This window comes from Euprymna scolopes, chromosome 37 (genome assembly GCF_053919585.1).
Source record: "Euprymna scolopes isolate OS-2025 chromosome 37, ASM5391958v1, whole genome shotgun sequence".
Taxonomy (NCBI): domain Eukaryota; kingdom Metazoa; phylum Mollusca; class Cephalopoda; order Sepiida; family Sepiolidae; genus Euprymna; species Euprymna scolopes.
The window spans coordinates 77963587-77978234 of record NC_136518.1 but is presented as its reverse complement, the minus strand read 5'-3'; the positions used below and the strand labels follow the sequence as shown (position 1 = coordinate 77978234).

At 34.6% G+C, this 14648-nt stretch overlaps 1 protein-coding gene across 1 annotated transcript in view; it reads left to right on the top strand.

Moving 5' to 3' along the window:
* LOC145261235 (lysine-specific demethylase RAD23A-like) overlaps positions 1–14648 on the top strand; it is a 75138-nt gene that overhangs the window by 41108 nt on the left and 19382 nt on the right. The window contains exon 2 of the mRNA XM_080119604.1: positions 10899–10977. Coding sequence (XP_079975730.1) covers positions 10899–10977 — 79 coding nt within the window. The remainder of the gene's footprint in view (positions 1–10898; positions 10978–14648) is intronic.

Below are 14648 nucleotides of genomic sequence, written 5' to 3'. Positions count from 1 at the left end.
ACATGCTCGGCTTGTTCCACTTAAAAAAAAAAATTTTTAATTCCTATTTGAAGTGATAAGATTACAAATATACTTAATTAGCACAAACAAAATGGTCAGCTGTTGAAAATTATTTACAAAAGACCTTTGATATCTCTGCAATATTTGTTCATTAGCAATTGTTTTTTTATGGACAGGAAATTCACTGCTATTTATTAAAAAATATTATTACAGGGGATTTTTTTTTATCACACCTGATACCTAACTATTGTATAAATTGTCTTTTGGGACTTTTTTATCTGCTAAGTGATGAGGTGAGAATTCCAATGCTATGTTTCTTAATCCTCCATTTGTTGAGCGTGTCCAGTTGGAAAATTTAAAACCATTTGAGGCAAGTGAAACGATACAAAATGTGTATCACGAAAAACACCTGTCTAGCTGAAACCACTGTCAAAAATTTTCCCCACTCTTTATCTGTACCAAAACGTAGATTCCATGAACAAAGCTTCTTTCTTAGAAGTGAGCGCCTGTGGAACTCTGTTCCGTTTGCCTGTTTCTTATGAAATTGATCCCCCACTAACCTTTATCCTCAAGTGGCCTCTGGGCCTTGATAAGCGGTGACCGCTTTGTAAAAAAAAAAAAAAAAAAGCACATTCTTTATATACACAAATATGTTCATGCAAAAGTTATTTTGCTTTATGGAAATGCATGAATTTTTCAAGTATCATCATAACAATATTTTATGTCTGTTACAGAAATTCAAAGTTTATACCAATACAAAACCCAGTGTATCACATTTACTTTTCAATACAGTAATGTTTAAATGAATTTTCTGCAAGATTATCTTGTATCGCTCAGATACATCTACCGAGTTTCATGACTGCCTAAAAAATCCTTTATGAAATTCACAAAATTAAATTTCACTGTTTTGTGTAATTTTTTAATGCTTACCATTCAGCTTTTTTTTGTTTCTTTTTTACATGTAATCCATGTAAAAAATAAATTAATATCTGTTTCTTTCATTGAATCCATTACCATAGGGTGTAGCACTCTAATAAGACTTTTTTTTTTTTCTTCAACCATTGTTCACAATCTGTGAATGTTATTCAGTATGATTTTTTTACTTTGGCAACATTGACCCATAGAACAGTGTACCGAATGAACACAAACCACACAACGGCCCACAGTGGCCAAGATAGTTATGAGCAGCCAGACCAGTAACATATATCATATATCTGTGGACTGGAGCTAGGTCAGAGATTATCTTTGTTTTTTCACTCCAAACAAGGCACAGTGCCACTAAGTCATAAGGGGCTACTATTTGGGACCAGATCTACAGGAATACTATGTAGGGAGTTATACAGTGAGATGTCTGTTAATAGGGGCCTGGGGCAGAATTTCGGTCTAGCAGTTATTTGAGTAGAAGGCTTCATGGCATCTAGGGGTCTCTACAGTGTAGGGGTGGGATTTTGCTACTTGTTTGGTTTTATTGTGTATCAACATCTTCAGCTAGCCTCCCAGGCATCTTCGTCAATCTTGGAGTATCGTATCTAATCAGTATGAAAATCAAAATTTTTTATGTTCTATGAGTTTGAAGAAAACCCTGCTTTTATGTATGTGAACCTAGTTTTTAGGTGACGTTAAAATAGGTAGTGAACAGATTTTTTTTTTTTTTCTTTTTTTTCAGGATCAAGTTTGGAATTATTATTTTGCAGGGGGAGGGTAGCTAATAAATATTAAAAGATCGTTTGTAGACATTTATGCTAACGACACTACCATCTATGGCAACACATCAAAGGCAATAAATGACCAAGTTCTCTCTGATTCTCTCTCCTCTGATCTTGAGCACGTAGTACAATGGGGAAAGAGGTGGCTGGTTACTTTTAATGCACCTAAAACCAAGCTTCTGTCTTTACATCATCAACGCTCTGATCCCCATCTGACATCAATTTAAATGAATGGCTCTTATCTTAGGGAGGCTCCATGTTTCAACAAGTTTCTGGGCTTGGTCTTTACTCCTGATCTGAAATGGAACACGTACATCAAATCTGTTGCCAAGGTCGCTGGAAAAATAGTGGGATCCTTCTACCGCCCCAGTAGATATCTCACTCCTGATGTAATTCTCTACCTATATGAGCCAAGTACGTCCAATGATGGAGTACTGTTGCCATATCTGGGCAGGATAAGCTGCTAGAAGCAGCTTATCCTGCCTTGACAGAGTTCAAGATAGATTTTGTAGCTTAGTGGGGGATGCCCTTTTCTGTTCCCTGCCACCTCTCTCCCACAGAAGAGACATTGTGAGCCTGTCTCTGCTTTAGAGTTATTTCCATGGCAAGTGCTCATCTGATCACGTCTATGGTCCCCCCCCCCTCGCCAATCTTTCACAAAAAAAACACTCGTCTAGCTGAAACCACTGTCAATAATATTTCAAAATAATTCAATTTACCTAATTTCTACTACTAATGATTATTAACAAATTATCCCATTGACTACTGTACACTCAATAACCTTTATCCTCAAGTGGCCTCTGGGCCTTGATAAGCGGTGACCGCTTTGTAAAAAAAAAAAAAAGCACATTCTTTATATACACAATAAATATGTTCATGCAAAAGTTATTTTGCTTTATGGAAATGCATGAATTTTTCAAGTATCATCATAACAATATTTTATGTCTGTTACAGAAATTCAAAGTTTATACCAATACAAAACCCAGTGTATCACATTTACTTTTCAATATAGTAATGTTTAAATGAATTTTCTGCAAGATTATCTTGTATCGCTCAGATACATCTACCAAGTTTCATGACTGCCTAAAAAATCCTTTATGAAATTCACAAAATTAAATTTCACTGTTTTTACACTATTCTAGGATTTATTGATTTTACTGGAAATTGCTCCAGGCAAGGTATCAAGCCACTTGGTTTAAGGAGTGAAAAAAAAAAAGTTTTGAATGATCCAAAATATTTAAATAAGTAGATGCATAGAAATTCTGCTGTGGGCATTGGACAAAATTTCTATATTTATAAGAATAAGAGCAGTACTATTGGTTAATTGTATCTTGCTTTTCAATGTAAGTAAACAGTGAATTTTGCACAGTTTAATCTACTGAAAAAAAAAAAAAGTATCTGTTCGGATAGAATATGTATCCGATGAAAAAGGTTTGAATTGCATTTTCATTAGCAAATAACAGAGATTGAAAAATTCTGTACTTGGTTCGTTAGGCACAAATATTGATTTGGCAGATCGAATGTGTTAATGAGTTAATTCAAAATCTATATTACCTTGGCTTCTTTCCTATTTGCTCAAATGTTGCTTGGAGTTGGGAGAAGATGCCAAGAAAGCAAGAGATTTTTTTTTTGTCTAAACTTTTAATGGCTTCATGGTTTGCGTGGTTAATTTTTAGTTTGATATATTTGGAATTAAATTGTGTATCGAATAAGTTCCAAAAATAACATTTAAAATTGTGAATATAGAATATGTATGTATATATATGTGTGTGTGTGTGATTTAACTACTGAGAGTAATATAAGTAACACAAGGTTTTACATTTCGATAGCTCAATAGTGCAATACTAGAGCTATATTTCTTAAAGTACCACATTACAAGGAACAGACAGTTACTAATTTTCCAAATAATTTTCTTTTAAATAAAAGACCAATATTTTGAAAATGAGTAACTATCAGTGTCTGTTCCTTGTAATGTGGTACTTTAAGATATATACATGTATACACACACTAGCAGGACCCATTAACCAGCGTTGCCAGATGGAAGCATCCCCCCCCCACACACACACACGTAAAAAATTAAAGTATGGCTGTTATTGTTGTTGCCCAATCCGCAACCTCCTCATGTTTGGAATGGACACCATCAACCTCCCTATGTTAAGAATGGCTTTCGGAATAGACACCCCATTTTGTGAGTGGGTGTAGGGTTTTCAAAAAATATCCTGAAACGTAACCCTGATAATTGCTGTCGGGATTCTCATGCGCAAATACTCTGAACCAACAAAAAAATTTGGTGGTTGCAGTGTCTAAGGGTAAAAATTTATATTTAAAAAAGAAAAAAAAAAAAACGAAAACTGGTGTAAATGCAAACACATAACAAATAAGTGTTATACAAAGTAAATGCGTTTTTAACCTACATGCATAAAATATTGGATTTAGGGTATGTTTATTTTTTGATGGGGGTGGGGAATAACTGCGGAGAGAGCGTGTTATGTCAAAGTAGTTGTATCAGCATAGAGGGAAACTTATAAAATTCATTATTTAGGAAATTTTGAAGTTTGAGGTAAGGTAAAAAAAAACTTTTGTAAAAGCAAACATACAAAGGAGAGGTAGCTTTTGTAGAATAAGTAAGTATATAGCGTACATGCAGCAAATATGGGGTTCAGGGTATGAGATGTGGGGGAAGTTAGATGTAGAACTGTATGATAAAAAAAAAGGAAAAACTAAAAATGGTCAATATCAAGTTTCTTTCCAACTCCCCCAAAACTTTAAAATGACAACTTTTACAGGCTTTCGGGGGTGCTGAAAACGGATATCATATTTAAAGTTGGGGTAGATCAGTAGTCTTCATGATATGAAGAAATGACTTTTTAAAAAGTGGGGGTTCACTTTTTTATATAAATATAACGTAAAATGAGCACCCACTTTCTGGCCACTTCGTAATTTCTTCATATCATGAAAACAAATTTAACTGTGATACTCGTTTTCAGCACCCCCGAAAACCAATGCTGTTTTACATTTTGTCATTGTTCTGAGGGAGACAACTGTCTTTTACTCAGGGATTCGTTCAGTAGAAGGAAAAATTGCCACTCAATAAGCATGAAAGGTAAACACACAAGGAAGGGGTCGCGTTTGTAGAATAAGTATATAGCGCACATGCAGAAAATATAGGGTTCAAGGTATGGTAATTTGAGGAGGGAGTAGAACTTTTTGGTGTAATTAGAAGAAAAAAAAGACTATAAATATTTAAAAATAAAAATGGAATGGTTCGTAATAAGACAAGGAAGATGGGAAAAATCGCCGCTCAGAAAGCATATAATGTAAACACAGTTAAACATTTTGTTTTCAGGGTAATTTTTGTGGGGGTGTGGTTGTTGCGAATAGTAATGGGAACATATGGAAGTGTTAGTTTATCAGTACCAAAAATTCTGATAATGGGAATTTGATATGGTTGTATTTGGATTAATTTATTTTTTTCTGGTTGTGCCATGTAGAGATAGCAGCCATGTTGGTAAATGTCGAGCATGTTCGTTTATATATGTAGATTGTATTCCGGAATAATCAGTTTGTCAGGTCTCAGCAAATGGGGAATGAAAGAATTTTAGTAGGGAGAAATTGTTATTTTTGTAATGGGAAATGGAAAGTTAATGGTTCGTATACGAGATTTTGATCCAATTACGAAGGGTGCAAATTCAGTATAGTAATAATGTGTGTACTTCGTCCCGGTGATGATTGGGTGCGGTAGGAGGACATAAGAATTAGAGGGAAAAATACAAACTACTTCCTCTAAAAATGTTGGCGATAGTGATGTTTCTCCTAGGATGTAATGTAAGATTTTATTATAACAATTAAATGTGTCTGTAACGGTGCTCTAAATTTACATAAGATTGTGGATAATAGTTTAGACATAATAAATTTGTATGTGGCATTTGTTATTGCAAACTTACAGTAATTTGGTCCAGAGGGGAATTTCTGAAATCAAAATATTATATAGTAGAGTAGATATAAAGTTAGTGACAGTAGTCAATAGAATTTGACAAAACTGAAAAATTGACATAACTTTTTTATCATAAAAAATAATTGCTTCCTTTATGATGCAACATTAATTACAAGCATATCAAATTGTTTAATTTGTAGATATAATTATTTTTGGTGCAACTACACTATAATAGCAAAATTTGGGAAACAAATTCAACTAAAAGCAATATCTACTTAATTGACATGTCAGAAGTACTTAAATATTATCGCATTATTTTTTTTAAAAAACCCTGAGTTTTCGATCTTTATTGTTAAAAAAAAAAAACAAAAAAAAAACCCTCTCCATATTTCTTTGAGAACATGTGACATAATAGCAAGGGAAGTAACTCGGTTATACTAAAAATAAGGCAAGTAACTCATCTTTATGATTGTTAAAACACAACTTATTAAAAGATTGGCAATAGTTAAACCCTATATTTACCTCACCTTGGAACTTTTTTTTTTAGCCAAACATTTTAATTTCACTAATTTTAATTAAAAAGAAAATGTTTGTTTTAATATTTTTCTACCTTAGTGTTTTTCATAATTTTTGAATATATTCATTACTGTAACATGAGAATTGAGTAAAGATCATTGGTTTGCTTTGAAATTCAATATTAAAAATTTTGAATTTCGCTATTATAGGACCAAAGTTTTTAGAAATTAACTTTTCATTCTCCAATGTTGATCGGAAGAAGCTTTTTGCCACAGTTTGCTATTCAGTTAATCATGTAATTTTTTTCCAAATTTTTGCACTTCCATTAGTTTTTGCTAAAAATCCACCAACACTTTATTTACATGAAACAAGTACTAATGATCCCGTCCCTAAGAGACACTGCTTTGCCCCTGTAGGAGAGCTGGAAAACACTCCTCCCAATTGTAAAAAAAAAATGCTTTATTTTTCTATATTTGTTTTTCCCAAAAGAGAATTGGTTAATTAGCACCTTTGGTTACTGTCTATAAAAAAAAAAAAAAAAAAAAAGATTGTGCTGCTAAACTAAAATTACCTCCAATTGTTATTCTTTGTGAATAATCCAAAATGTTTTTATTGATGTTGAAATTAGTCTTTTTGTTTTAAGACAAAAAGGTTTGCCTAACCTTCATAGAATGGCGTTGAGTAACATTATGCAGAGAAATGTCCTCACACCTTACCCGATCGCCCCCAAAGCCTCTAATTGTTTTCTGAAAAAAAACAAAAAACAATAGGCAGAGTGTACTGAAGGTGTAGTTTTACACTGTAAAGCAGATTTGGAAATGAAATCGTGTTGAAACTTGCAAAATAGATTATTCAAAAACATTCCATTTGAGTCTTGTTTCCACGTACATGACGCCTTATTAAATTGATAAGTACAGTACAACGATACAGGCGATATCTGCAACGAAATGAATAAAAATGAAACGAGGGTGCGATTTTTTTTGTCCCCCTTCTCTGAAAAAGTTCCATGTACCTGGAGCCATTCATTGTCTTGGAAGGCAAAAAAAAAGAATTTAATTTTCAGATTTTGGTGTCCAAAATATCTCGCTTGATGAATGCTTCATTAATCTGACATTATCAACTAGGTCTAGGAGATTAAAATACTCTCCCAAGTTAAGAGCAATGCAACATTGGTACCATATTTTAAAAGGAGGTGATAAACAATTATGCAGCCTGATCACTGCTAAAATATCTCGCTTTGATTATTGGGTGCAGCTGCACTATCATAGTGAAATTCAGAAAACGAAAAAAATCGATTTAAAAACAATGTTATCTACAAATTTTTGTGTCAATTTCAATTAAAAGCAATGAAATCTACTTAATTGGTATGTCAGAAGTACTTAAACATTACTGCATTATTTAAAAAAAAGAAAAAACAACAAAAAAAACAAGTTTTCTATCTTTATTGTAAAAAAAACCTCACCATATTGTTTTGAGAATACATGACATAATAACAATTGAACTAACTTATGCTAAAAACAAGCCAACTCATATTTATGATTATTAATGCACAATTTACTTTAAAAATTGTTAATAGTTACATATTATTTATCTCCCTTTGGAATTCTCTCGGTTATTGTATTTTTCTCTACCTTATTGTTTTTCATAATTTTTTGAATATACAGTAGAACCCTGTGATACGTCATTAAAAATTAGTAATAAAATACAGTACAGCATATAATACACCTGTATATAATCAAATAACATTATAAATAATACTGTAAAGCAGGGCAAATACTGTAATCAGGGTCTGGAAAAACATTGTATTCCATACCGTAATCTGAAAAAAAAAGCATATTCCGGGCTTCTACTGTATTCATTACCGTAACATGACAATTAAGTAGAGACCATTGGTTTGCCTTGAAAATTAATATTAAAAATTAGAATTTCGCTATTATAGTGTAGTTGTACCAATTTTTCTAAGATGATTCTAATTAGAATGCAACTATGGTTTTTATCTGGGCCATGGATGCACCGATCAAATCTTCACCAAAAGTCGAATCCTCAAACATCATTGGTGTTTCCAGTAAAAGACCCTCATCTGTTTCAGTGATCTTGCTGCTGCATTCGATTCTTCGGTTGTGCCACTCTCTGGTAGATAATGCAAGTATATGGTATTCTACTTTAATTTCCATCTTTTGAAAGCATGTTAGTGCTCAGCACAATCCAGCATCAGTGAAACATTTGCTAATGTCCAGTCTATTAATGAACTTTGGAAATTTGTGTCGCTGATTGGAATGAAAATAAATACCTTGAGGGTAAAAATACTAAATGCCGGCTTTGTCCCAACAGACAAAACATCCACTTTGAAGAGGTTGAGTTTCAAATATCTTGGTGCCATCATAAATAGCTTTGGGTCATGGTGAAGCTGACATCAAAACATAAATTGATCTTGCATGTCATGCCTTCTGCTCATTTTATCTTCGGCCCTGATTAAGATCTGAGATAAGGCACAATGCCAAAATAAAGAGCTACCAAGTGCTGGTCTAAACAATTCTCCTTGATGGCAATTAGTTCTAGCCAATGCGAGTCAAAGATTTTAGGCAATTCGAAACTTTCAATCAACATGTGTTCAATAGCACGTCCTTTCAAACAACACAGCAGTATGTTTGTTTTGTGTTTTTGGCAAGACTAACTCTGACAAGTCATCCTCATAAAACATCTCTGCTGGCTGAGTCATGCCGTTCACCATCAACCAGGAGAATTCATCTATGAAGCAATCGTCTTAGCTACCCTAACACAGAAAATCTGATAATTGTTAAAGCTGACGTGAGACCCAATCTTGGCTTCCAAATTTATAGTTTGTCATTGGAACAGCAAGTGGCTTAAGGTCACTCAATCATTGACTTCATATTGTCAGGCTTGATTAGCCTTCACGAGGGATACAATGGCAAGAATATCTAGATGGAGCCACTCAACCCATTCCAGGTGAATGCTGCTTCAAGTTGTAATACAGTGATATATTTCTTAATTAAAAAAAAAGTTACCTGAATCGATAAGGATTTATCTGCAATATGTGTAATGGAAATGAATTCATGATCCCAAACTGCCATATATTGGGAGAAAAAAAAAAAAAAAAAATTGACCACATCTGTCTAATCCGTGGTGTACATAAATTTGTCAACACCTGAATTGTCTGTATTACATACCATCACAAACATAAAACAGACTTAATTGTTGTTTTTTTTTTTTTTAACCTGAAATTATGTGAAAAATATATATTTCTAAATAGAATAATTAAAAACTTGGGACTTTAAACTTTATTATCCGTTTTTTTTTTTTAATAAATAAAAGAATGTATTGTTTGCACCTAACAAAGTTCATTCGCACATACATTTGTGTGTGTGTACAGGATGGAGACGATGTCTATGAATTAAAATTTCATTTCTTTTAGGTTTCATTGAATCAAATGACTTTGTCTTCCTAGCTTGTTCTGTCAACTTCATTCAATGAACCCGCTTTTGACTTAAATGACAGATGTGAGACTGGTCGCTGGCCTTCATCAGCATCTCTCAACTTAGGTCCCCAAAGGCTCTGGTGATCCTGGCCTTTTAACTAATCTTTTTTATTACAACTACATCTGCTGGTGTTCTGTTCCATATGGTCAGGAGGACAGATAAGCTGGAAGGCCAGATATCAGGTGAAATGTAGTCAACAAAGTTCTGACAGCCAGACCCGAGTTTTCCAGTTTGTATGGCAGTGTGTTTATTCTTGCTGCCACACATACAACCTGCAGTTACTTAGCCAATCCAGAATTTCACTACTTCACTCAGAACATGGTAAATACAACCATCTGTGCTCAGCCTGATCCCCTCTGAAAAGTAGTAAGGAGGTATAATGTTACTTTTAGAGAGAAACTGGTGATCTGACAGTGTTCGATTGTTAATCATGTATTTTTCTCTTATGTTGAATCGTATCTTTTTCTGATAGCTGACAAAGTTTCAAATCTCATTTGTCTTTCTGGCATATGTACTCCCAAAACATTCCTAGCAACATTGATAATTTCAAATTGTATGCATCCAGGCATTTTATTGAATGAGAACGTTTATTGGGGAGCGATTCCTCTGCTAAAGCTTATAGTGATGAGGTATTATTTTTTACTGCACATAGCATGGTTTAAATATCATGTGAAAATATTAGAAGCCGTAGTTATTAACATGCAGTAACCATCTTTGTTAAGCAAAAAGAATATTTCTACAACTTAAGTTGATGGAAATTTATATTTTAATGTATAGAAACATATTCAGTGTGGATTCTTGTTAATTTTTAGTAATGAATTTTACTTTTATTTTTTTAATTTTGTTAAGCACCAAAATTTTTTTAAATTTTGTTATCCAGCACCAATAATTTTAAAAAATTTCATTTCAATATTTGTTCTCTTTTCATCGCTTGCCTTTCTCGTTTTTGTACAAATATTTTATTCTTTTCAATTTAATACCATTTTTGTCTGCCGTATTGACTTTTTAAAAAAAAATTTTTTAATCTTATTTCAATTAACTTTCTGGGTCGTGATAACCCTTGTTCACAGAAATAATATTTTGAATGGATATATTCACTTTTTGCAGAAAAAAGTTCCAATGAATCATGAAATTGTCATCTTCCATAGCTTTATAACAGTAATATATTCTTGAACTGCGTCTAACAATTGTTGTTGAAAATTAATTTTTTTTTTTTTTTTTTTTTTTTTTTTTTTCCAATTTAAGGTAAAGCAGCTTAAAGAAAAAGTTGAAGAAGATAAAGGAAAAGAATATCCGGCAGGTGCACAGAAATTGATATATTCAGGTGAGATTTAATTTCCTTTTTTGCTGCTACTTCCCCCTTCACACCAAACCAGGCATAATGCCAGCTGGAACGTAAGGGACCACTATTTGGGATCGTGTCTAACAGGAGACTGTATGGTGAGATGTCTGCTCGCATTACATTTAAAACTTCTGTAGGTTAGTTCAAGGTTAGTGAAGGGAATTCCAAAGTCTAGCAGTTTGGAGAAAGATACAAATAGAGTAGAAGGCTTTTCTGCATCTATGAACCTCAAGTAAAGGGGTGGAATTTTGTTACTTGTCAGCTTAATCTGGAATATGTACGTCAAGGGGGCACAAATGCTATGAATTTATCAGTGCAGAAAATGTGCGACGAGTGGACTGAGGTTTAAGCTTGTCCGATAGTGCAGGTCTATCTTGTGAGTGAGAGACTAGTAGTAGATGCACCATTCCGGATGGCGAATTGTGGCTTTGTAAAAGTATAGGATCCTCTCTCCATGTGAGTAATTTATTATCCTTTGCAGCAGCCTTCTCTTATAATGTATAGTTCAAGCAAAGGAATTGATGACTAATGACTATGTAGATCTGAAATATTTGAATTTTAAAATGGAAGGTTGTGACATTATTGTGCTGCTCCCTCTCCTTAGAAAAGAACTGAAATTTGGAGAGCATTAATTAATATGTACTGTAAAAATTTCACAAAAAAAATTAATGTATCTGAATTTTTATAAAAGGCTACCTCCACTTGCATAAAATTAAATATTAAATACCCCCCACTTGCATAAAACTAAATATTAGTTTAGGGGTGAATCCTCTATATATGTAAAAATAAATAAATATATAGGTATACATTACTTTATATTAATTGTTTTGAAATAACATCAATTACATGTCTGTTCATCCACAAACTAATACATTAAATCAATTGCTGTGCATTTTTTTTTTTTTATATACCAGTTGAGATTCAACTTGGTAATCAAACAGACCTAGTGTCCGGCTTGCTCATACTGAGCCCCCCTCCCCTGCCCTAATGAGACATGCTAATGAATCTGTTCATAACTATTTTTGTACACAGCAAGAGTACCCCCTGAAGGAGGCTGTTTTTGGCTACCTTGTTTCACATCTTATTTTAGATGTGAGCAAGTAAATATACCAAATGTTTTGTCCATTGCTATCTCAATCTTTTTTGCTGGGATCAAAGTGAAGTATCTGTAGCTGTGCTCATAAAGCTTGAATTTCATAAACAATGTTTTTGTTTAGGATAAAGAGTGTAGGATTGGATAGATCTTTTTAAAAAAATGCATTTCATAAGTCACTTCTAGTCATTTTACAGGGTTTGCACATACTTAAAAAGTCCTGGAATTTTTATTTTTGCCTTAAAAAGGCTTTATTTCTATTATTTCCTTGAAAAATCCTTGAAAATATGGAAAATGTCTCAAAAAGGTCCTGAAAATCATGTTTTATGTCCAGTAAAAATTTGTCTCAAAATATTAAAAATAAAATCCAAATAAATACTCTTAAATTATTTAAGTATTAACCCTACCAGATATGAGCCACTAAACCTAATTTTCCCCTGTGCCTGGCCTCCTGGGCAAAATTGTGAAAAAATTTAAACGTGTTAGTAATCGCCTTTCATCTACCGCCAACATTCAGCCTTCGTGTGCCAGTCCGCCCAACAGGGGAAGCCCTCCTTGATCCACAGGTACTTTCTGCAGTGGATTCATCAGAACCTTGTCTTCACCTTCTTTTGCGGGGGTTGTTTTTGTAAGATACTCCAGGGTGCTGTCTGTTGTATCTCTGGTTTTCTCCATGCACACAACACAGGTGTGGTCAGATGATGTGCCAGGAGGAATTTCAGGGAAGTGGTTGCCTGGCTTGAGTCGTTGATCACAGGGTTGTTGTTGTCCTCTGCGAACAGCTGTAGAACGGTAGTTTCTTACCAGTTCCAGACACAGTGTTTGAAAGTATCTTGTAAAGTACAGAGGTTTTCTGGCAGTTCCTTGTGTAGAAATTTACAGCACATGTGAGTTGTAGCAAGCTCACATGAAGAATTTGATGAAGAGGCGTTGGGGCCAGCGGTAGTGGCGTCGTGAACGGTGAAGGCGGGTCATCTGGTTATTTTTGTTGCAACCGCCCATGTACTTGTAGTCTAAGGTAAGCTGTGGAATGCTCACTTCAGTCTAAGTACCATCCTTCTTCCTGTTGACAGTTCCCATCTTTACAGGATCGTGGTAGTTAGAGATGAAGGTGATGGGCTTGTTGTCCTGCCATACCATACATGTGATGCTGTCCTTATATAGGTAGCAACTTTCACCTCAAGGGAGTTTCTTGAGAGACTGCAGGAGAGTTCCAACAACCCCAGTTTGTAGGTGCTTCACAGCATATTTGGTCAGTGTTACTAAGTTGTACAAGTGGTCCATGACCAGAATTTGTGAGCTGCCCTTCATCCCAGCTGACGTCAAGACTGCAGTCAATTCTGGAACTGGCATTGGTGCTGCACCGGTGTAGACTTTTACGTTGAGAATATATCCGGTCTCCGCTTCACAAAGAAGAAATGATTTGATGCCCCATTTTGTGGGCTTGTCTCTTATGTACTGTTTTATCGCCAGGCAATTTTTTTGTAGAAACTATTCCTTCATTCAGGCTCAGGTGTTGTATGGACTGGTAGTAGTGTCGAAACTTGGGAAGTAGATACTCCAGAACAGGCTTGACCTTGTAGATTCTGTCTCTCTTCTCAATGCCAGCCTCCTCCTCATCAACCACATGCAGGAAAGTTCAGATGGCCAAGAATCTGTTTCATGTCATAACGTTGTGGAATCCCGAAGCATATCCAATGAAGTCACTTCCATCACTTGACCAGTAATCCTGGGTTTTGCACAAATATATTCCATGTAGATCCTCAGTCTAACAAAGATTTATTTTCCTCAACAAAAACATCCTTAAAATTCTTGCAGTAGTAGTTGGGCCTTTCTGCACACATGAGTGGCAAATAAATCAGTATTCTCTATCAAATTCCGCCAGATGTCATCGTCGGTAAAATTCATCGTCGGTAAAATTCATCGTCGGTAAAATTCATCGTCGGTAAAAGTCATCGTCGGTAAAAGTCATCATCGGTAAACTATGAAAGACAGTCGATGCACTTGCTTTCTTTAGTGATATTCAATGGAATGTTCACTGGCCATTTCCCATCCTTATCGAAATCTAGATCTGGAGCTACAAAATCGCGACTCCATCCCTTATTAACCACACCAGAATCTCCCCTATCACCTGGTTGAGTGACATGGCCCCTACTTTAAACACTCTATGTTGATCTAGGCCCACTTGCATCATCAAAATTATCATCACTTTTTCCTTCATCGATATATTCATCATCACTAGTGTTACTTGATTCAGAAACATACTCCTGATCAAATTCACCTTCATCTGGATCAGAATTTGTCACTTTATCCAACACCATGAAACTCCTTTGTCTCGCTCTTTTACCTATCCAAGTACTTGGTTTGTCACTAGCTCGCTTCATGGCTACTTTAGTCTACGAAACAACTTACAACTCTGCCATAACAAAGGAAGCCATTTGTAGAATGTTAGGCTTGCGCTAAGTCGAGGCTATGCAGCGATTGGGTAGCTATATTTTGCTCCCTGATATCACAAAAAGACATGGAAAAATACCGGTTTAGCAGTAACTTGGTATAAAGC